Source organism: Filicampus tigris, chromosome 8 (genome assembly GCF_054856515.1).
Source record: "Filicampus tigris isolate MCC_2025a chromosome 8, RoL_Ftig_1.0, whole genome shotgun sequence".
Lineage (NCBI taxonomy): Eukaryota > Metazoa > Chordata > Actinopteri > Syngnathiformes > Syngnathidae > Filicampus > Filicampus tigris.
The window spans coordinates 6,940,042-6,964,364 of NC_141224.1; the positions used below are offsets into that span (position 1 = coordinate 6,940,042).

General features: G+C 42.3%; 1 protein-coding gene across 2 annotated transcripts in view; it reads left to right on the forward strand.

Annotated features, from left to right (window-relative positions):
* The first annotated feature begins 3,382 nt into the window (after positions 1 to 3,382).
* Positions 3,383 to 24,323, forward strand: part of LOC147143283 (poliovirus receptor homolog) — a 130,850-nt gene continuing 109,909 nt past the window's right edge. Inside the window, exon 1 of one of the 2 annotated variants that reach the window (XM_086037391.1) lies at positions 3,383 to 3,755. In XM_086037391.1, the coding sequence (XP_085893517.1) occupies positions 3,674 to 3,755 (82 nt within the window). In that variant the 5' untranslated portion in view covers positions 3,383 to 3,673. The remainder of the gene's footprint in view (positions 3,756 to 24,323) is intronic. The other variant, XM_086037392.1, reaches the window with a different exon arrangement.

The window sequence follows — 24,323 nt, forward strand, 5'->3', positions numbered from 1 at the left end:
ATAATGTGAAAATAAATGCATTCTCAAATATCCTTAGTAAATTAACATTTTAAATGTTCAACAATTTAACATAATAAAACGAGATGCCAAACTGCTTGGCCCGATTGCTCCGCATGTCTTTTGCCAGCTCGCCCACGCTCTTTTCTTATGTAGACTTGGACAGGTGAGGCGAGCCGACCTTGATAAATTTTTTACAGCTTGGAAGCAGTCTCCGCCATGCATGTCAATAAATCACTGTTTTCGCTCCGTATAAAAGGGCACCGCATCTTTGGCGAGTTTCAGTGCGATTGATTCTGCGATTGCCTTCCACCGCCTTTCTAGTCAGATGGAAAACAATGTGAAAATATTTCTGCTCATGTGGTCTGTTTCTTAGCGAGAATGAAACTTTCTACTACTTTTTTTTTTTCAATGTTCCTTTAGAACAGAAAAAAATGTTCAATATGAATTTGACTCCACATCATTGCTCGATGGCGTGTATTGGTGACTTCTTGATTTCTTTTTTGGTGATGGCCAAAAAGGAAAAATGTAATGACCATTATAAACAGCTTCCAGCGACTTAGAAAAGCTGTTCACGTCTCATCCAAAAGTGACTCGCTAATGCTGTAACAAAATAACAGAATGGAGACTGGAAAGTCAGCTGCAGTCTGTGAAGAGACTCACCTCTCAGGCATTTTGGAGCCTCATTTGGGACCCTAAATGAGGACAAGTAAAAAAAATGGATAGAAGTGTTAATATACAATGGTTCACTTCATTTTGCATTTGTATGATAATGTATGTATTTTAAAGTGAGTGAAAATTGGAGTATTAGAGTGAGTTTTATTGAAGTCAATATGCATGCATATCAATAGCAGAAATCATATGTGGGGGTCGTTGCCCTGTGGGGACACCTTCACCGAGCAGAATGGTGCTCCACACAAAAAGTGGATTTCAAACGATAATAATAAAGCCCAAGAAAACTGTTGGCATTTAAAATCCGCAGCGCGTCTCTTTGCTTGGCCAAGCATCCGAGGGAAAATGAAATCTCTGCAAAAGTAAAAGAAAGGGCATAATATGCTATAATTTGTTTTTCTTGCATGCACGCTATTGCCTGACCTCTGATGGTTATCGTCGCCTTCAAAATTCGCATCTCGCCGAATACGCTAAAGAAGATGTTGACACTTGTGGAAATGGAGGCGAGATGAAGAAAGCTGGTTTTGAACCGCACGACTTCCGAAGATGTAATTATGCTGGCTGCAAGACGCTTGGGTTTAGGGATTAGACCGAAACTTGATAATGCCTTGGCTGCTCTGGTGTGCTCTTGTGTTCAGAGCAAAATAGAACAAAATTTGAGGTTGTTCTGAAAGAAAAGAAGGGGGGCGGATATCATTAAAAGAGCCTGCAAATAGATAAGGATTTTCTCGGATGTTGTATTGTTTATTGGCTTTTACATCAGATTTACTTGCATACAATCATGTTAGAACTCTTGTACCAGGTAATTTGATTAAAAAAAAAATAATAATAAAATAAATAAATATATATGTGTGTGTGTATATATATATATATATATATATATATATATATATATACACACATATATATTTGTATATATATATATATATATATATATATATATATATATGTATATACACACATATATATTTGTGTATGTATATATATATATATATATATATATATATATATATATATATATATATATATACACACATATATATTTGTATATATATATACACACATATATATTTGTATATATATATATATATATATATATATATATATATATATATATATATATATATATATATACCAATAAATCACTTTTTCCCAGATCAGCATGGCAAGTTTTTTGTATTCCGAACAATTTTACGAGTAGAGCGAGTCGGCGTCTGCGAGAAGTCCAAGGAAGAAATTTCAGTGCAAGCAGATAATGTCGGGTTTAAAACAAGACAAGAAAAAAAATTACCTTACCTCATTACCTTTACAAGTGGCGCAAGTTGGGCGTGTGAGAGGTTGGCAAGTGGTGAAGAGTATTATTATCTAGTATTATAATGTGCACCAAACATCGGTGTGAGCCCAAAGGTCACACAGGGTCATGTCCCCAAAATGACACCTGATGTGAACAGCCAGACACAAACCGATGAAACAGAACAAAAAGAAATGGCGCCTGAAGTCAGTGACCAAATACAGACTGGTGAATTCTTCCAGTAGGGGTGTAGCCAGAAGGTGGCTAATGAGTGGGCTTGGACAAATCAGGTTTGACCTGAATATTTCTCTCACTGAGCACAATCCCGATGTCCCGACTCATCGTATATTCGAATAAAATGACAAACTGAAATAATATGAAGTTCAGATCTTCCTTAGACAACCACAATTATGCCATTCTTAATATTCAATAAACTAAAAAACACAATGAAAACAAATTCAAAAATAATAAAAAAAGAATGAAATGATAATTTACTAAAAATTGAAAAGTATATATTTTTTTCATGAATCTCACTGGGTGGGATCTCTCACTGTAGACGGGTACTATTTTTTTCCCCGTGGAAAAATGACAGATGACGGACTACGGAAGGGTACCCTCACTTCATCCACACTGTCAGACGAGACAGGTTGTGTGTCGTTATTCCTCTGTCAATATAGCGATATACTGTATTATGGGTTTGTTGATCCTGAAAATAGTCAGACGCAATATTCTGCTGTGCCACTGTACTGTGGTAAAGTATTGGTATTGTAAGTAGCTGTAGCCAAAAAGTAGCTGTTGGTTTCAAAAAGGTTGGTGACTCTAGTCCTCCACATTATGCGACATTTTAGTTTGTGCTATGAGATTTTTCTAATTTAAGTCATTCTATCCCACTGACATATTTATATGTCATTTCACAATGGGGCTAAAAAAGGCTGGTACTGAACGAGTTAATTGATGTGTCTTGGCTCTCTCTGCAAAGGTTTGCAAAGCCAGCACTGGTCTTTTTCCATTTCTATTTGATGCAGCGCACCAGAGGGCGCTAGAAGCCTCTACAGTAACTCCCACCCATTGTGCAATAATTGAACCGGTGACACTTACTGGATTGTCTCTTGTCTAAGTAAAAAAATCCAAGGAACGGGTATTTCTTATAAATATACTTCTTCTGGATACATTGAGTGACTCACTAGTGCAAGTGTTGCAAATATACTCTTTAAGGTGTGTTGTTTTATTCCATCCCCCGATGATTAATATGCTTTGGGCTATTGCAACAAGTTGTACACAAAACACTCCCACTTAACTGAACTGGAACTCAACCCGGTCCATACTAGCCCGCTCTCCCTGGGACTTGAGGTTGGGAAGGTTAGGGGGGCGGGGCTGTGACACCTCCTCCGCCGGATGACGTCACCCCGCCCGCTCGGACGTACGCCTCGCGCTGCGGAGTGAAGGAAGCGGGACTATTTGCTGGAGCGCAAGCAGCGCGGCAACACACACACTCACACAAGAGTGAGTCAGCCCGCCGGGAGTAAAAGAGCGGAATCGTTTACCTGTGTACCCTATCACGGAATTCAACTGAACACGCTCCAGCCTGGAGGCGACTTTTTAAAAGCGAGATTATACCTCACATTGGACTTTTTTAAAAAAAAATCTTTTTCTCGTCGCCCTTACCCAGCGAAGTGAACCTGCTATCGCCCTACGGAACATTTCGGAGCGACCATGGCCGGACAAGACCTACCAAGTGGACAAGACTGCGTTAAAGTACTACTTTTCCTCCTCGCCTCGACACTTTTACCACACGGTAAGCGAATTTCCAAACTAGTTTTGTCCATTAGCAGTGTCGATACCACCTTGACCACCTGTCACGGACGCGGAAGTCCGACCAGGTGCCCCTCATACAGACCCTTTTTGGATAGAAATATCCTTATGAAGATTAATTGACCTCACTTAGCATACCTACCAAAGCGGTGTGCATGTGGATTTCGTATTCTTAGCGCGTTTTCGGCCTCGTTTCGCTCCTTTGACCCGAGTTTCGGTGAGTGACGTACTGCCTGTTTTAAGGTGTGGCTCCGCGGGGCTGCAAGGTGTCTGCTTGCAGGTGATTGACGGCTGCGTCAGTTTCGATACTCATACACGCACGCAGGCACGCACATACTTTTGTGTCGTTTGCGTTTGTGCCCTTGTCCCAAAACCAGCCATCTCCCCTTGCCATGCTCGCTTTCTTCCACACATCAACCTCTGTTAGTTCCACTTGACTTGCAATTCTCTACAAACCTGCTCATAATGCACTCGAGAGAATAGCAAAGTGGGAACCCGAACAATTTATTTGCTTAGTCGTAACTTTTTTTCCCTCCCGTCTTTTTGTCCCCCCATAACATTCTACTGCGAGTCTTATTCACTGAGCAATCGATTCGGACATCCTTTCCCACGACGTCTAGTGTACCCTAAACCCTCGCCTACTCGCGGATTTGCTGATTAAAACGCACGTATGTATTTCTTTCTATAACGGCCCAAGATGCCCCTCAGGCGTCGTAGGTGTAAAGAGAAGCTCGTGTTGGCCACTAGCTGACAGTTTCCATGCTTGACAGCTAACAACAGCACGACATTTGACCCCAGAGAAAGCAAGGTGGTAAAGTTTTGCATGATGCAGAGAGAGGTTTAGATCGCTTTTGGCAGTGATGATAGCTGTCACTGCTAGTTGCTTAACAAGAAAATCTGTGATTTCTTGTAGAAAGACCATATTTAATCAAATAAAATCTATCTATCTATCTATCTATCTATCTATCTATCTATCTATCTATCTATCTATCTATCTATCTATCTATCTATCTATCTATCTATCTATCTATCTCTTTGCCCTTCCCACATTTAAACACACTTAAACTCACCAAAATACACTTTAAACAAATTGTAAAATAAAAATTGAACACAAAAAAAAAAGTTACAAGCTTAAACTGTTCATAAAATACTTTGCATATCGTCCCTTTAAGAGGTGGGGCTTGTTAGTGGTGTGTAAATGGCATAGGCTATCTGTGTGAGCTGTGGCCAACAGCAGCTTTATCGTGAGTGGGCAAACTCTGAACATTATTTCGAATTGTGCCAAACATGAACATTTGGTTATTGGTTTGGTCCGTCACATGTTTGAAAATGATGATCATTGTTTTCCAAAGTAAAAGCAATTTTTAAAATGTATTTTTAACTCAACACACAGATCAGTTTACTTTCATGGAAGGTGGTAGAAATCTGAGAACATCTACTGTTTTTGAAATTATGAGGTTTTGGACAACTAAAAATGCTATCTAAACGAGTATTTATCAATTACTACCAATTATTTGATAGTCATTAGTTGTTGAATAATCGATTAATCATTGCAACTATAAAGAATTGTAATGTGGTGGGGAAGCAAACAATCTTACAGTGAATCCGCTTGGGGTATAATGGATCAAGCCCTGGTGCGAATAAACAAAACTGGCGAATAGTTACTCAGGATGGCGGCAAAGCCATCAATAGTATTAGCTAGCATACTAGCCTAAATGATACACTAGCGTAAACTGGGGGAGGAGGGGGGGGGGGGCGTATATGTTCTGCTACCAAAAAAATCATCAAAAAATGTTGGCCTTTACTGTGGTTGGGCACCACTGTAATGAATTCCTCCAAGCAATCTGATACGCTAGTTCCTCTGTGTGATTATGCAAAAACACCCCTTGCCAGATTTTCATGGCATCCAACGAAAGGGCGGAGCACAAGAAAACACTTTCTGTGGTGTGCCCGTAGACGGACGTAATGTGACGTACAACTCAGAAAATGCCTGTTTTTCCTCTGGAGTCTGGCGAGCGAACAGGTGATAGGCCGCCGGGAGCGATGCAGTCAGCAGAGCAAGCATCCGTGGCATGCAGCTAACTTATTAACATATGAATGCGAGCGCCGTGAAAACCAGTTGAACATTTTCTCAGCTTCCCTTGCGCCTCGGCTGTTTGTTTTGTGTTGCAATTAGGGCAAGTATGTAGGGCTGCTGCAGTCACCGTACCCGCACCCGACGCTCCATTCGAAATGATCACCATTGACCGCACATGCACGCTGGTGACTTATTCATGCAGCGGACCTTTTTATGTTCACTTTGATTGCACGGAGCATGGAGGAGTACTCTGGTGGTGGTGGTGGAGTAGGGGAGGGACAAAACAAAAGCTTTTCCATATTTATGAGTGGAGAGCAATGCACAGCTTAAGCAGTACCGGCAGAAACATTCCTTTTGAGTTTTCATGCATTTAATTCATTTTATTTGCACAGCTTAAGACGACACACCGGCTGCGTGTTGGTGCGCTTCTTATACCTGTTGTGCTTTGATGGCAACCACTTAGCCCACCAGCCTCCCTTTCCACCCGTCTGAGTCAAGCGGCTGATTGAATTTTTATCCACTTTAGAAAGTTTCATGCTGAATTCAAAGTGAGCTGATGCATTTTTAATTAAGGTTGACTTCTGTGGTTAAATGGACTGCATGTAAGAAAATGGAATACAGTGCTACCTTGACTTATGAGTGCAGCGACTTACGAGCTTTTCAAAAATCGGAGCCGTCGCCGCTACTTGACAGACTCGGGTCCAGAAAGTAAAAATCCTGACACAGTTTGTCTTGAGACACAGGTGCTTCTACTCAACTGAGCTCGTTCACCTGCTGGTTACATTGTTAACCCTCGCTCTTGTACTTGTACGAAAATTAAGTCAGCAAAGGCGTGCTCACTGTATATCCGCATTTGTCAATTCCTGTTACTGCCCCGTACGCTGAGTCGCTAGATAACAGCCAATCACAGAGGCCAAATGTTACGACTCAAAACGCTTCCTGACGGGATCCGACGCTTACCGACGTCCGACGGGGCCTTAAGACAGTAAAAAAACATGAAGTCCAAGCATTGCTCACTTGAGCTCCGCATGCTAGCTGCTGGCGTTGTTACTTGGTCTCGAAGGTTAGAGTTTATGATTCATTTAACATTTCATGGTGGTCTTTTTATTTTTCCTGTGCCCTTTTGACTCTTGTTACATTTCACGTATTAATGGTGTTTGCCGTCCCCTGCTAACTTTAGCTGCTTGTGTTAGCTGTTAGCAAGGTGACACACGACGCTCATCAAAGGTAGTGTTTTGTTATTTTATCTGGTTTTTTTTTAGCTTTTATCTAGACTAGGGCTGCAACTAACCATTATTTTATCTCTCGATTAACCTGTAAATTATTTTGTTGATGAATTGGATTAAAAAAAACTATTACAATTTACTTCACTATGTCAAAAATTTAAAATTGACAGTGCAGAAAATTCACAAGCACAAAACAATTGTCTGTTACTTGTTTGGTCTGTTACATGTCAAAAAATGGTCAGAAAATATTGGTCATTATTTTCCCAAACTAAAATCAGATGTTTGCAAATGTTTTATTTTGATTCAGCTCAAAGCTAATAAGTCTGCTTTCATGAAGGACTACAGACATCTGAGAATATTTTCTGTTCAGAGGCTGAGATTCTGAGGATTTGGACATTTCTAAAGTAAAACAAGTTATCTAAACGATTAAGCAATTTTGAAAATAATTATCGATTTTAATTTGATAATGGATTAGTTGTTTATCAATCGTTGCACCTCAGATCTAGCCTGTGACCCGACTACGGTTGACGTTTGGCAAAGCGGTTTTATTTATATAGCACATTTCATACACAAGGCAACTCAATGTGCTTCACGTTTGACTAAATTTCTATGAGGAAAATTGACAGAACTTTGAAAGAACAATTTAAGCAATTGTTATGCCCTTCCTATTGTTTTACATTCCTAATATTACAGTGGTTAAATGATTTCCACAAGTCAGAAAAAAACATTGTAATGCCAGCAAACCTGCCCCCCGCCCCCCTCCTCCCATGTCAAAGTAGCTAGGGATGTGGGTCAGAAAGGCTTGGCCCATTACCATGGTGATGTTTTTATTGAAGAGGACTCGGCTTATGTGGAGGGGAGTTTTGAGGGGGGGGGGGGGGGGCATTGTCTTTATGGCTGACTAAGCTGCCTGCGTGCAGGGGGTGGCTGGCTGGCTGGCTGCCTGAGAAACTGGTGGGCACGCAGGGTCATGCGCGGGGGAGGAGGCCGACTCACTGCCTGCTCTTAAATGAATCACAGCTCATTTGCTTCACCTTAGAGGAGACCGCCAAAAAAAAACGCTTGGGATGCAAAGTTATGCTGAATGGTGTTCGGTAGGCTTCATTTCAGCCATTGGAAGCGTTATTAGAATTCATTTATTTTTTCTAAAGCAAGCTGGCAGCAAGCGATTTAAGATGGACGACGCCCCCATCCACTTCCCCTCCTTCCCATCCGGCCACTCCAAACCTCCCGCCAATCTACATCCCACCCGGCGGCCCCTCCCCTACTCCGCTGTCTAGTACACACAGACGGGGGCCTTGTTCTCATCTTTTTATTCCCTCCTATCTTTGACCCCCCTGTCCAGTGCTTTTGTTTGAGTGACAGTAGGCATTGGTGTATTCAAATCCTCACCCTGCCCCCGCTGGACTCAAGGCCATGGCGTTTATGGCATAAACAACATGGTGGCTAGCGGGGGAAAATAGCCCGACATGGTCTGTCAACATGGTTACATCTGAGCTCATGCACTGCCGGAACGCCTGCGTTTCAAGCGGCTCTTCTACGCCAAGGAAAACCCAGAAGACCCAATTTAGGAACACAGTGCCTCCCGGAGACTCGTGTTTAGGCTTGCCTCACTGGTACAAATCAGTTGATGGGTTTGTAAACTTGGTCCTTTTCCCCTCATGGTTTGGTGTCTTTGAACATCTGAGAAAACAGAATGGGTGGGAAAAAAAAATCCTAGGGGAAGAACACTCTTCTTTTAATTGGTCGTAACAATGTCAACGGGAATAATGTTCGCTATTGGGAGTAGTGATTGATACATAGTTAAGAAGGACATATGGAGCAAGGTTGGCCTTTTTTGATAACTTGAATAATTGCAAAGCCACTCGACCAGGCCGCAATAAACCAGCTCTGGTGTCTCCAGCAAATCATCCTCCTCCAAACTGCAGAGAGAGAAGACAACATGCAAATGCTAATGCTGAAGCTGGCCGTTTGCATCATGTGAATGAGCCTGATTTGTTCAACGCACTTTTGGTCCTTGTTGGATTTCAGTACGTTAACAACTCTAACTGAAGCAGGTCGATAAACCTTCACATTCATTTGTGGTTCATTTGCCTTCATTTTAGTGTAAGCCTAATAAGACAAACCCATTCATAAAGTCATACATCTGATATTCTTTATTGTAATACTGATTAATTTGCTTATGTTGGTTAAAAAACACACGGAACGAGGACCTTGAAGAAATAATCGTAATCGCGGTATTGAGATCCGAAAGGAAAAGAAGACAGGATCGAGGAAACCTTTTTTTTTTTTTCTAAATCCGAAGTGTCAACTCGTGGTCCTCGAGGGCCCCTACCCTTCATGTTTTGGATGTCTCCCTCCTCCAGCACACCTAATTCAAATGATCAGGATTGTTATCAGGCTTTTGCAAAGTTTGCTGTTGAATTGATCATTTGAATCAGGTGTGTTGGCTGGGGAAGACATCTGAAACATGCAGGATAGCGGCCCCCGAGGACCGGATTTCGACACCCCACTCGAAATCGTTCATCCCGAACTTGTTTTCACCCCTCCCTTTTGTGAAGGAATGCATCTATGAAAACATGTTAGCCTTCCCATCTGTCTTTAATCTCAATTAATTGCCGTCATTAGTTCTTTTCTAGCTCTCTGGCTTTTCATTCCTAGAAGTGAGTGTGCAGTTTTGTAGTTGTTGTTTGTAGTTTTTGTGTTGCTGTCGAGCTGGCGTTATGAGCTGTAACCATCTCCCTGCACGCTGAGCAATGCTGTGCGAACATTGTCGCGCTGCCAAGCCCGCCGCCATTCATCATCACCGCAGCCCAGAATGAGCATTATGCTGGCTCTATTAAGAGGAATGTAATTGATGGATCGCGATGAGTTTATCCCTTTTCCTGCCTAATAAAAGAAGGAACAGGCAAGCGCTTAGTATCTCATTAGCACTCAGCTTGGCGAAGGCTTTTGCATTTGTTTATTTTAGTGCTAATGATTACGGTGGTTAAGTCTTATCATTAGGCCAGTCTAAATGAGCTGTCCTCCCCCATTCAGCTCCGGCCTGATAAATGTCAGTATTTTGAAAAGGTCATGTGTGTGTTTATGCGTGTCTGCTGTTCTGGATGTGGTTTTACTCGCAGAAACCTTCCTAGAAACAGAGTGCCTGTTTTTTCTTTTACTTGTCTATGATATCTCAGCTCTGGATGAAAATCTCTTTTTATTAAATGCATTGAAAACATTTCAACAGCAGGCGTGTTTCTTCTTCTTCTTCTTTTTTTTTTTTTCTTCAAACCCCACGCCCTCCCCCTCTTCTAATGTAGACAGTTCACTGGCCGGAGTGATGTACACGCTTGGATGTCTTTCAGGCTTTTTGTACTCGTATATCTTGATAAACGAGCTTTCATGAAACGATTTTGCTCTGTGGACTTTTCATTAGCAGTAACCTAAAACGCGTAGAATCCATCAGGCTTATTGTTGACTTGGGGAATATTAGGAGACATGCGAGATGAATCTGAAGAGCGGGAGGAGTTGGGGTGTGGGCGTAAAGGGCGCGAGGCGGCGTCGATGAGCTTGTTGCGTTTTAAGGTTGTGATATTCAACCTCAAACACGCACGCAGCAACCGATGAATACTGGAAGTCGAATGACATTCCGGTAATGAGGTGGCGTCACGTTGCAGGATGACGAGGCATGTTGGCGTGTCCTTCACTAAGCGGGCTGTGTGCGCACGCGTGCGTGTATATCATTCCCATCAGCAGCGGTGTTATCTTGCGCAGACATCACAGCTGAGGAAGTCCTGTTTTAATCGCTTCCTCATTTAACGGAGTCCCTTTTAAAGATGGCATTCCTGTCACAGTCCTGTGACAAAGGGTCACGTTTACATGCAAATGACCAATTTCTATGTACCGTAAAAGGGGTCATACAAAGCTGCGAAAAAGCTAACCTTAAACAATGACCTTTTGCAGTATTTGAAACACTTACCCCTACTGTAGCTTGAAACGCTAATTCGAAATCTTAATCCATGTTTGACATTTAAAAACCTAACCCGAAGGCCCTGCTCTGTCCTTAAAACCCTACTTCAAGACCTGAACCTTATTGTGCAAACGTAAATCCTAGTGTTGAAACTAGAGATGCTCCGATACCGGCATCCGTTATAGTGGTACTCAAAATTCTCTGATATTCTGCGCACAGATACCCGCTTGACAAATACTTCCGGGTAGGAGCAAGCGCGTGTGTGTGTGTGGACTGCTTGTGTGTACTTTAAGGACACGGCTGCCAACACTTTTAGGATTCTGCAAAATGGACAATGAATTCCTCAGACAGGGACACACGTTTCTTTGATAGTCGGGAATAGTTGATCATTTGGTGTTCTTTTCCCCTTTGTGTTTTGTATTTTCCCGTGTAATGTACTCATAACAGCTTTCCTTAATTATGAGCCAGAACTGTCATACCAGTTATACCTTAACCCGTCTGGTTTTGATAGCAATTGGCCCTTGATTACATTTGCCTGATAAGATGCCTCTAAAATCCTACGAAACAAAAGGGTCAAGGAGAACATTGGGAAATAATGATGTTATACCGTTTTGAAGGTGCTTTTTGAGCAGATTCTCTAGAGCCGATATCACAGAAAAACATTGTCCAAAAAAGCCAAAACCTCAATTTCTCCGGAACCCGTTGTCCGATTTTCAAAGTTCTTAGTACGTTGTACTCGGGTTGAAGTGGCCATTCCAGCTAAACGGTGAACTTGTCCAAGGGATTTAGTCCGATTGCTACCGAATTTGAACTTAGACAGATGGGTGACACTAAAATGCAAGATATTTGAGTTTTAGTCACTGCATGCGGGGTTGAAGCCTGGCAGCAAAGCTTGATGACTCACCATAAAACACAAAAACTCCAATAGCTCCACTCTACAAGCCAGACAAAAAGTCTTTAAGAGATTCATCGGCGAGCGAAAAAGCCTGTTTCCCCAGCCCCTTATTGCCTGAAGACATGATTAATCACAAGTCCGCCCACGTAATTGACATAATTGGGAGTGATCAATTAATTGATTACGATGCCTTTTGCTCATTTTCAGTTAAAATGGTCAAGTGAACTGAGCGAGAGAGAACGGATAACCCTGTGACAGCTCCATGTCACAACAGCCCCCCCCCCCCCTCAATACACCCAACCCCCCCCCCCCCCAGCTTGCTGCCGGCTTGCTGAGGTCATGCTGGGAGCACCCCCCCGTCCCCTCCGCCCCGGCGGTTTAGTTATGTTTGGCTTCGAGGGGGTATGCAGACTGCTGGAGTCGTTCCCGTCTGATCCAAAGTAAAATAAGCCCTTACAAATAGTGCCAAAAGTCTTTTAATGAGAATTGGCCGGTTGAGGAGTTTCCAATAACACAAGTCGGCGATGTTTTTGGAAGAGCTACATTATATCAGTATGCTTGAGAGTCTTTCTTAATGTGCCTGAACCAGCCACGATTCGCCATAATGGATGGTTTTAAGACTGTGCTATTAGCTTGAGTAGTATGTCAGCAGCTTATCTTGCATGAAAATGTTAAGGCTTTTTTCTTTTCTTTTTTGTCCCACACACATTTCCACACCATTAGCTGAGACACCCTCTGCGAAATGTGCAATTCCTTATGTCGAACGGAGCCCACAGTCCCGAACAGTGGCGAACAAGTGTTAATTTCCATTGGCAAAAGAGCCAACCCTCTTTTTTTTTTTTTTTTTTTTTTTTTTTTTTTTTTTTTTTTTTTTAAATGAATCAGACCTGGGAGAGGCGCTTCCCCGTGACCCTATTGGAGTAAAACTGTCGAAGACGCGGGGGTCGCGGATGTCGACATGCTCAAATCCCGCACCCGCAGCATCTTGGCAGAGGGGATGAAGTAGGATTTGGAACACCGGTGCGAGCGAGCCAAGCGGGGAGGCCGCAAATGATCAGCTCATTTGTAATTTAGTCGCAGCTCCCCTCCGCACGTCTCGCCCTGAAAGCATGAGACTCATATTTAATAGTTAAAGAACCATCCATTGTGGACTGTGTGAAGGACTGTGAGCGTTCACCTTTCTCCCTTTTATTACAGCCCGCAGCCTGGCCGCTACTCTCACGCTCCCTCCTCTTCCCTCCCCGCCCCTCCCCTTCCCTCCTTGCGTCCCCGCGTCTGTCTGTCATATTCTTTCATTTCACAAATCTCTTCCATGGGGCTCATGGCACAACGGAATTAAGCACCAAGGCCCTTGACATTGTCCTTAACATACTCTCCCCGCCTTTTTTTTTTCTTTTTTTTTTTTTCTCAAAAGCACCCATATGCACCGCTTCTCATTAGCAGTCACCTTTAATGTGTCTAAATGTAGTCGGCGAGGTGGAAGGTGGTTTGCGTTATTGATCGGGTATCGAATGGTGGATGATGCAGTGTCCTTACGTGATATTGAAAACATTTAAAGCTGCGGAAATGGCTGCGCCACGGAACATCTCTCCATCACCTTCCCTGTGTCCTCGTTGCACAGAAGTTAGACTTTTTTTTTTTTTTTTTTTGAGACTGTACGCATTGTCTTGGCACGGGAAGAATAATCGCTTCAATTGATTGGTAGGAATCTTGTCGAGTTTGTGGAATTGCTAGTTGATGAATCGTGTGTCGAGGTAAAATAGAGTGCACTGATGAATCATCCGTCCGTTTTCAATAGTGCTTGTCCTCATTAGGGTGGGGGGCTGACTGGGTGAGAGGCGGTCTACATCTTGGACTGGTCGTCAGTCAGTTGATGACCATTCACTCACATTCACACCACTGGACATTTAGGCCTTGTCTACACGTAGCCGGGTTTTTTTTTAACAACCGTATACCTTCTTTCTCCGCTGCCCCAATCGCTTGCCGTACGGTGCATTCATGAACCTCGGAAACATCACAACTCGGCAACACAAATCCGACCACAACACAGATAACCCAATTCGTTACAATATGCTGTTGAACATTCAAAGCTTTCAATGTCTAAAAAGTGTAGACAATTTCATAAAACCTTTTTAAAGTTGCTGTATTTTTTCATTATAAAAAGAGTTTTAATATAGTTAGCAATAATTGTAACTTTGTAATTTACAAAATTAAGAGAACTTTATTGTAAGTGTATTTTTTATTCTGGTGTAATTTCTTAGAATATCACCCGAATGGTTCGCTATTACTTGTTTTTTCTAAAAAATGTACATTCACTTGTCATCTTTTCAAAAAACATATTAAAAAAAAAAAACTTTTTTTTTCGTACCGAAAATATACCGAATCGAAGTTTCCAAAAAACCGAACTGAACCGAAATGTGATTTAGCGTACCGTTACACCCCTAGTAACCATCCACACCAAAACGCGGCTCAGGAGATATCCGCAAATCTCCATTGAGGCCGGAGTTTTGCGTTTTCACCGAAAAAACTCCGGGGACGTGTGGATGATAGGGCTAACCGCAGGCTTATATTCAGAGTTTTCAAAAACCCTGGTTACGTGTAGACAGGGCCCGAGTCTTCAGTAAACCTAATTTGCATCATTGTGAAATGTGTGAGGAAGCCAGATTACGTCATCCTGCATAACTCATTCTCTGCCAGCCTAGTTAAAATGGATCTTTGACTTGATTTCTTTGTTTTTGTTGCATACTGAAGACATTTGCGTTTCAGAGTCAAAGATGAATATGAGACAAAAGTTTAGAATTCCTGTTTTTATTTCAAGGTAGTATTTACATCTACATTGCTTCTTCATTTGAAACGCCTTTACTGCAGCCACATTCAGTTCTTGTTTTTGTTTCTCCCTTCAATCTCCTCCCCAGGAGGTAAAATAACGGCTTTATTGGGTTATCGACCGGTGACTGACTTGGCCAGTCTAAGACCTTCCACTTCCCCCCCCCGATGAAGTCCTTTGTTGTGTTGGCAGCGTGTTTTGGGTCATTATGTGGCATGATGAAGCTTCGACTGATTTGTTTGGGTAAATTTTTTTTCTGTAAATTGCCAGACAAAATGGTTTGGTAGACTTTAGAACTCATTCTGCCGCTACCCCCATCAACAAAGACTTGGAAAGAAGAAACACTGTATACACACCATACGAAAAGATGCAAAACACTCATCATTTTTCTTCCTTCTTTTTGGTGTGCTTTGTTTTGAAATGTAGAAGTGGACTTTTAAGTGTCTGACCAAGGACACGTGTGCATTCATTTGTATCAGTATCAAGGTAAAGAGACGCAAAGTTGACAATATCATAGCATCACACTGTTTTGCATTGATGTCTACATACTTCATAGTTAAATGGTTGGATGATTTTTCTTGAGTTAATCTGAATTGGTTCAACACAATCGACCTTTCATGTATACCTTTTTACATTCATTATTTGTGACTGTCCGTATTTGGTTTGTAAAAACAAAAAAGGTTTCATTGGGCAGCAATAGTAGGAGATACTTACTAGGATATATAATGCAAAGAATTTTAAAGAGACAGACCAGTTAATTTGCTGTCCTGGTGTTTTATCATCACCGGCACTAGAGAGCAACAACCTGACACCCCGTTTTTTTTTTTTTTTTTTTTTCCACAGCACCATTTCTATAGCAGCCACTAGAAACTCTGGACTGATGTTGTTTTATCAATACGGGTCCGTCAAATAAAAGAGTAACCTATAGAGCACTGGCTTGATAATCAGCCTGTGGTCGCTTAAAGCCAGTCGAGAGATGAGCGCAAATATCTCATAATACAGAAAAGCCTTGAGTGCTGCTCTTTTTCTGAAGGAGCTTGATCACTTCAGGGGCCTCCATCTTCTCGATGTCTTTTATCTGTTGATAGAATGCTGATATGTGAAGCCTTTCGTAACCGTATCGCTCTGAAGCCAAGCAAGATCTCAAGAACTCTTCCCAATCGAGCCGCTTCGCAAGGTTACAGCAAATAATTTATGGAACACATAAAACCATAGGACTTTTATGTCGGTCAGCTCTATTTTAGTCGCCATATTTTGTCCCCCCCCCCCCTCCCATGCCTTAACAACATGTCAACAGCATCACCGCAGCCAGACTAAGCTCAACTAATAATACACACATGTGCTGCGTCTTCATCACGTCAGCCGTTGACAAGGTCATGTCAGAATTCACGCTCACCGGTGGGGGTGCTGGGCAGGCTGGCTGTGGAGCAGGAAATTGAATTTGGTGAGAGTGGGGCCTCTCTGGATGTTGTCATGCACGCCGAGAAACTTCCCTACGCGACCCGACTGCTTTCAATTCACGCTTGCCCCGGCCGTGATCCCTGGAGAAGGCGAGGGTAAAACTACACTGTCATTAAAAAAAAAAAAAAAAAAAAAAGGCCCATCCTTCCATATTTAGTGAAACCTCAACAGTCAAATGCAATCTGTTCTGAAGTTGTTCTAAGCAGTTTCTAATTTCAAAACAAATTTTCCCTTCGGCAATGCTGTAACCTGAATTCGGAACCTTTTAACAGTCTAGGCGGTGTAACCACTGTAACATTAAAGTAAAGTGAAACTATTCACTCTTGGTTCACTGTGCGATAGTGATTCCCCGTTTTCCCTTGGGGATATGTTGCAGACACACCCACAATACTGAGGGTGAAAGTCTGCAATATAGAGACCTTATTAAAAAAATTGAATTTAAAAATTAGAAAGTTTTACCTGTCCCACATGCATTAAACACATTTTAAATGTATTAAAACACACTATTTTGGGGTGTTTGTTGTAAACATTCCATTTGACCACTCAAAACAAATTGCAAGCATAACATGTATGTATTGTGCCTTCAAGAGGCGTGGCTTGGTTGGGTGGCATGTGATGCCAGAGCGTCTTTGTGAGTCTCTGGGTGTGAACTGTGGCCAACAACAGTACTTGCTTGAGTTACTGATGTTTTAATGTTGTCGTACAGTTCACAGAGCTGGGCGTTTTACTACAAATTGAGCATCCGTTATTCGTCATTTATTTGAAATTTGCTGTAGCACACTTGATGAATGTACACAATGATGATGTTTGACCTCAAAGTTGAGTTTGACTCTTGAGGCATATCTTTCCACTTTGGAGCAAAGCAATGAAGTGCGGGGCGCGCCGCTGTACATCATCCGCTCTGAAATGTGAGATAATGAAGCAGAATGCTCCGTTGCTGGCATGCGGCGCCTTAATTTTTCATCACTGCACACGGACCGCGACACTTGTTGCTTTTAACGACGTCGGTGCCGCGCAATGCCGACAAGTGAGCGGCCATTGGTCCCCTGAGCCTGAAAATGGCATTTAAATCCTCCCCTGAAGCCTTCGCCGCATTAAGGTCAAATGGAGCCGGCAGGTTTATGCCGTTATCTGCTCTATGTTCTTACCAAGGAGGGCGTGTCGGACGCGGTCTCCGAGGAGACGGCTGGCCCGGCTTTGTTTGGAGCAATTTGTGTCCTATCTCCTCTGTTGATTGGCCGCGCTGCAATTTGGCCGCACTGTTTACCTCCAATGGCTTTCCCTCCTGATTCATTCTTCTCGCGTCCTCTTGCTGTATTTGCCTGTTTATGTCTATTTCCCTAATGCTCCAAACTTCCTCTGGCTGTAATTTGGACCCGCATAATTGATCCATCTGCTCGCTAAAGCGCCGCGTCTCGTGCTGCATCGCCTCGTTTCTTGCTCCCTCTCTTCTTGTGACTCATCAATCCCTCATCTGGGCTCCGGCTAATTGGAATGTGTGTTGCTTTCCTGCATGCTCTTGTGCCGCCTTTTAGCCCCCCCTCAAGCGCTCTTTCTCTGTTCCGCGATACCACCCACCGCTTTCCTCCCCTTCCCGCGCGACCTGCGCCACCGCCCAAGTTTGTCTTTAAGAAGATCCAAATTGCAACTTGCCTCTGCCCTCCCTGCGGACATTTGTTTTTCCACCTCCAGAACTTAACAAGGTCTTCTTTCTTATTCCCCCTACTAGGACTCTTGACTAACACTGTGCGCTGGTTGTAATGGTGTGGCCAACTCTTTGCAGAAATTTAGTTGCACCCAAATCTTCCCCTGCATTTTTATAGGTTCACTCCCTTTTTTTTTTTTTTTTTTTTTTATAAATACAAAATGAATGCCTGCCTTTTTCGGCACTGTTGACTGGTAAATGATTAACTAACAATCTGGTCATCATAAAGTTCTTTTATTTGAATCACAGTTCCAGCAACCATTCACCAACAGTGTAGGGGGTGGGGCAGAAGAATGCAATGCTAAAACAAGTAACGCAAATCCACTGTGTTTTTTTATGTCGCTAGCTAACTGTAACAAGACTGTCATAGTCACAGGAAAGATCAATTCTTCACCAATATTGAATGACTTTTTTGCCTTAGCAATGCGGAGTTAGCCACCAAGTATTATACTCTCAAGGCACTTATCTTTTATTGACCAATCAGTTTTGAAGGCTTCATTGACTCATTGGAGAAGCTGCTGAACAGATTTGTTGCGGAGCAATCACCTGTTGCGATAGGTTGCCCTGGTATTGACTGTGTGACTTTCTTTTTCTTCTTGGGCACAGGCTCTTTTGTTGAATCCTCACTCGGCCTTTTCCCCATTGCAAAGACACGTTCCAAATATGTCTTATTTACTCGGTTTGCTAGCTTGTGTGTTCAATACTGGCGTTATCGAGAAACTTTGCATCTTGACATGCGTCGAGTCAATCCTAGCCAGATGTAATGGAGAGAATCAGGTCACTTTTTAAAATAAAATATTTTTTAGCCTCTGATAATAAATAAACTAAGTACTGCATGTTTTTATTCATTCGTCAGGGCGGCCGATCCAAAGTGGGCCGGGTAGTTGGGACCGCTGGGTTGGGACTTGTGAAGACACCGGGTCTCAACTTAACTCATTCACTGCCATTGACGAATTTACTTGTCTTTTCACAGTCCGGCCATTCAATCCCAGGAACTTACATTTTTTTTTCAATCGTTAGGGTAAAGGTGGGTCTGAAAGTGTCTGGCAGTGAATGAGTTGATATTCAAGAAGTTGCCAATCGTACTTATCTTTTCATCCGCAGCTATTTCTACTCTATATTTGATGGGCGTAGCTCACTCACCTAGGCCTGTCACAATAGCATATTTTTTTTAGAACAATATATTTTCCCCAAAACTATCATGATAAACAATATCAGTGGGGATTTTTATGCTTCTCATATTATGATAGAGCATCTTTAAATCGAGTATCTTTTTTTTTTTTTTCTTTTAAAAAGCAACCTTTTATCCTCTAGAACATTGAAATGTAGAACAATCAATAAAATATCTTGAAATGAAAAATATATACGTAAGTATACCAGACTCAGGCTCTTTTCACATGAATTACACTTAAGTAAATATTCAGCATTTGGTGCAGAGTCATTAATGCCTTCCTCCCCAACCCCTCGAAAGGCTGGTCGCACTGGTGCAACTTGTTTTCTGGGCACCCAAATTGGACTTAGTCTTTAGCTCTGCCTACTCTTCTTCCTCACTCTCTCTTCTGGCAAGAATGCATCCTCCCACTCTTATCGCCAGTGAGCATTATTTATTTATTTATTTATTTTTTTTAAGGTTAAGCTGCTGTGACACCATGCCTCTTTCCTTGCCGGTTTCCCTGATTATCTCACCCTCTCTCTGTAGAAATGACATTCGTCGCCACGCGGCGGGTAAAACCTCACATGCCGCGACGCGGTCGGGCTCCATTTGATGGTTAGATCGGGTCGTTAGCCGGGCGAAAAGTGAGAGCGGCTGCACGCTGAGTAAACCTGTCGTGTGGCTCAGGCGGGATCAGACTGACTGGGCCTCGCTTCGACGCTGTCACACACTCATTACCCCTGCAGGCAGCCACGAGGCCACCAACATAGCCTGACTCATCCAACAAGAATCTCACACTGACGTTGAAATCGGATTACATTTGAAGAGTTAATTCCCAAAGTACAATGTTGTACAAGTCGATACGCTTTGCGGGACTTAGAAGTCGTTTTTATTTTGCGGAGACTGACAGACGACACAAACAGTAGTCTGTATGGAAGACTGGCAAGTGTTCCTCCCAAATGCACTTTCATGGTCTGTTTATGCGTCAACACCCAAGTAAAAACAAGAATATATCCCTCTTTGTGTGTAAGAAGCTAATAGACAATTCACGACAAGTGAAAATGACTCAAAATAGTCTAGTATGCATGCCAGGTCAGTAGTTGGCGATGTTACACAGCATTGACATAATGAGGACTAGGGCCGCAACTATCAAATGTTTAGCTGGGCTGCAACTAACAATTATTATAATAATCGATTAATCTGCTGCTCATGTTGATTAATTGATGAGTTGGATTTGAAAAAAAAAAAACATGTTTTAATTTCCCACCCTTTATTCGAAAGCACGCCTGTCTAATTGACAATGCAGAAAATGCATGAAAATGTAGTCAATTGTGATTCAGTTCCTGGTTTGGTCCGTAACATATGAGAAAATTTGCACAAAAAAAAAAAAAGTCAAAGCCAATGTTTGCAAATGCCTTATTTTGGGAGAAAAAACACAAAGATAATCAATTCTATCATAGACTACAGAAATGTGACCGCCGCACAAACTAGCTCATTGTGTGGCGAATGTTAGTATCAGTGGCGGCGCCATTTAAAAGGCCACCTTTCGTCCGAGTCTCCATGCTCCTTGCCGCACCTGTATCAATACAACAGGTCTGTCATTGAGTAGTTCCCCCACAGGGGAAAGGCACTCAGCAGCAGGCGGTGATTAGATCATCATTAGTTTCTCTGTTCTTGGAACAGGTTTTCCCTCCACATGTGCCTAAAAGTGTAGCTGTGTGCACAAAATTGCACGTTTTCCAGCTCGTGAATGATTTGCATGTTTACCCCACGCATGTATTGTACACACACTCGTTAGTTGCGGATTTCTGTCTTGGCTGCCTTAGGAAGGAAAGGAGGAGACGGCAGGGAGATGGTGTGTTTGGAAACGGGGGAGGCGGGTGTCTCGTCTGCTGACTAGTCCTTGTCACCGAGGCCCTGCGGGTGTGCTCTCGCTTCTTCACGTAGGTTGCTGGGAGCCGTCTCCTCCATCCCGCCCGCCGTCTTTTTAAGAGCTTTTAAAGTGAATCACTTGAACCGCTTACTCCTGTCCTTTCCATCCCCTCCCACTTTGCTCGTATCTCAACAAGCTCGCGGCTGATTTGTGCACCAGTGATTCATGAATTTAGCTCTGACACGGCACAGTCATGCCGGGGTGCATGCATGTGCGCGCGCGCGCGCGCGTGTGTGTGTGGTCCAAGAGACAGAAGAAGCCTGAAATGATTTTGGGGGAGAGGGTTGCTGTGATGCCAGCCGTTATTAGGGATGTAACACTCTCCTTGAAAAGTCGCATTCAAAATAGACACTGCCGGGGGATGGGGGAGGGGTCTTTTTAGGATGCATTTGTGTAAACTAAAAGGAGCGTTCACAATTGTTCTTGATTTAAATAGAAATCCCTCGGGTTCTGTCGACCAACTTTTGCCTTCTCGTTGGTTTCTCTCTCTTTTTTTCGTTTGCATGCCCCCCCCTGCCCCCCAGTCTCCTTACTCTTAACACATGGATTATTGATGCCACAATTTCTTCTTATCCTTCCCGAAATTCTCACTTCCCTCACAGTCACTCCGCCTCTTCCCTCCTCTTCCCAAATGACTCTTGTCTTATTTTAACCTGTTCTTTTCAGCAACATAGTCATACAGCATAACTGGCCTGTATTCCTTATTATTGTGCCAGAGCAGATTTGATAGCCAACAGGTGAGGCCTGAATACACCCCCTGATGTTTTTTTATTTACGTGATCAAATTAGTTAGCTTGGAATGTGGTTGGGTAGTACATAGTTCAACAGGGAACAGATGGAGACAAAAGAGAGAAAAGACCACCGCCTGCGCGGACCTGGTTGGGGTTCCTGCTGCTAAACGTTAAGGAAATGGAGTGCAAAACAGGGAGTGGAACAGAGAAAGCAAAAACAAAAAATGAATCGCAAAAGATGACAACACATGAAGAGGTAGTTGGGGGGGGGGTGAATAAACGAGGAGAAAAGAATGCGAAGCAATGACAAAAGTCAACAGCAAGACCCATTTGGGAGCGTCGTGGCAAACGAGGAGAGATGGGAGAGCAAAGAGCAATTACAAAAGACAACAATGCCTGCAGGGGAACCTGGGAATAAATCAGGAGAACAGGGAGTAAAAATCAATAACAAACGTTGAAACACACCTACTAAAGAAGCTTATCGTCACAAGTTTTCCACTCGTTGCGCTGCTAACTCTGGACAAAAGCACGGTGTCAAATTGTAATACTTTGAATTATCTTTATTAATAAATATTTACTGAATGCACCTGTAATCTTATTACTTATTTTCTGTAAGTCTGAACAATAATATTTCAACCAACATCACAATGTAAAGTGCAATTTTCAAGTCACAAAGACTGCAAGTTGGAAACAAAAACAAAAAAATAGGATTTTTGTGTGAGTGTGTGCGTCATTTTTTTATTTGGGTAGACAAATTCAATGGTTAAGAATTGCAATCCACATTTACATACCATGATTTAAGGAAAAGGTGAAGTGATAAAGCCACAGATTTTATTTGCATTATTGTTGCAATCTGATTTATGACTTAGTGACTTGTTTACCCTACATTTGTTTGTTGGAATTTTCTGAAGTGGTGAACATAAGTCAAAATGTTTAGTAAGTTAACAACTCTAATTGAGGTGAATAAGATGTCTTTCATATTAAGTCATGGTTCATTTGCCCTTGTTTTAGCATAAGCCTAACCTATAAAACGAAAACATTTATGTGTCATACATCTAATAGCGTATTGCAATACAGTTACATTTATTAATGACTTGTTTGTTAAAAAAAAATGGGAAGAGGACCTTGAAAAAGACAATCCCGTTTTAAATCGCAATTTTAATATTGAGGGGGGTAAACAAATTGCACTTAGATGCTTTTTTTTTTAATGATCGGTTAACTTTTTTCTTTTCTTTAAATGTCGTAATTACCGCTATCAAATATATTCCGTCTCTCCCTGGGACTAAACAAGGAGAAAACAGTCCACCAACATCATCTGTTTGAACCCGTTAATGAACAAGAAGAAAAGAAAATCAATGAGTCAACAATACCACCCATTGAAACTGTAAAGTAAACAAAATAAATGAGAAGGCAAAAAAGCAACAACATCAATTCTTCATGTTGGTTGGACATGACCCTCTTCACCTCAGTCCATTGTCAACATCTTCCTTCCTTCACTTCGTTTCTCTCCTTCCCCACAACAGGCACATACGCCACTCTTCCTTTACATTGTTAAACTGTGCTTCCTCTCTCAGAACAGACATGGCCGCCCTGTCTCAGGTTTGTGTGTGTGTGTGTGTGAGTGTGTGTGTGTGTGTGTCCTACTTTGATTTCCTCCTCCGCTCCCTACCCCCTGCCTGGCGCTCCTTTCCTTGCTGTTGTTTATTTAAAAATGGGGGCGGGGCTGTCAGCCTTGGCTTGACGGACGGCGGGGCCACGGGAGAGAGGAGATTCGGTTCGCTTGATGGACTGCCGCGGTTGTAAAGAATCCGATAGCGGATGGGCTCCATGTACAAAAGTATTTGCACGCGTGGCCATGATGGGAAGTAAAGGAAATATGAAGTTCATCCCCTCTTGCACTGGGTGGGAAGACAAGATTATGCGAACGAATTAAAATTCAAGAAGAGCGGCTGAACTCAGTGTCTGATTTATTGACTCATTTATTAAGAATGTTGATTGTGCGCTGCAGGAGAGACACTGTTCATTTAGTCTGAACTAGTTTTCTGTCTGAAGGGCAACTGGACGTCGGGTATGGCAAGCGTCAAAGATGGATAAACTTTTGTGTGAAGCAATAGTTTAGATTAGGGCCACCTTTTTGATTTTTAAAACAGCTGAGGTGAGTTATGTTGAAAGCAGTTATATAAATATGTAAAACGCTTTATCATTTAAAAATGTTATTTGTCATGAATTTGAGGTATAATTATTTTTATGAAATACAACTCGTGTATATAAATGAGACAAAGAATTTGTTTCTAGCTTTTTCCTTTCTTTTGTACTCAGCAGTAGAGCAAAGGCTTCTGGCCAAAAAGCAGCAGAAACAAGCTTGTGAAAAGAAACGTCAAGCAGAACAGTGACTTCGATGCAATTTTTTTTTTTTTTTGCTTTTGCTACACCTACCTTTTGAAACAAAAAAAGACCTTGATAGGGCTCTTCTTTGCAAAATACTTTATTTATACATGTGCGGCTAAAAAAATGCACCATGGGCGATGCTGACTCATCTGCATAGCAAGGATTGAACATCGGTGGCTTTTATACATGGGGTTCCTCAT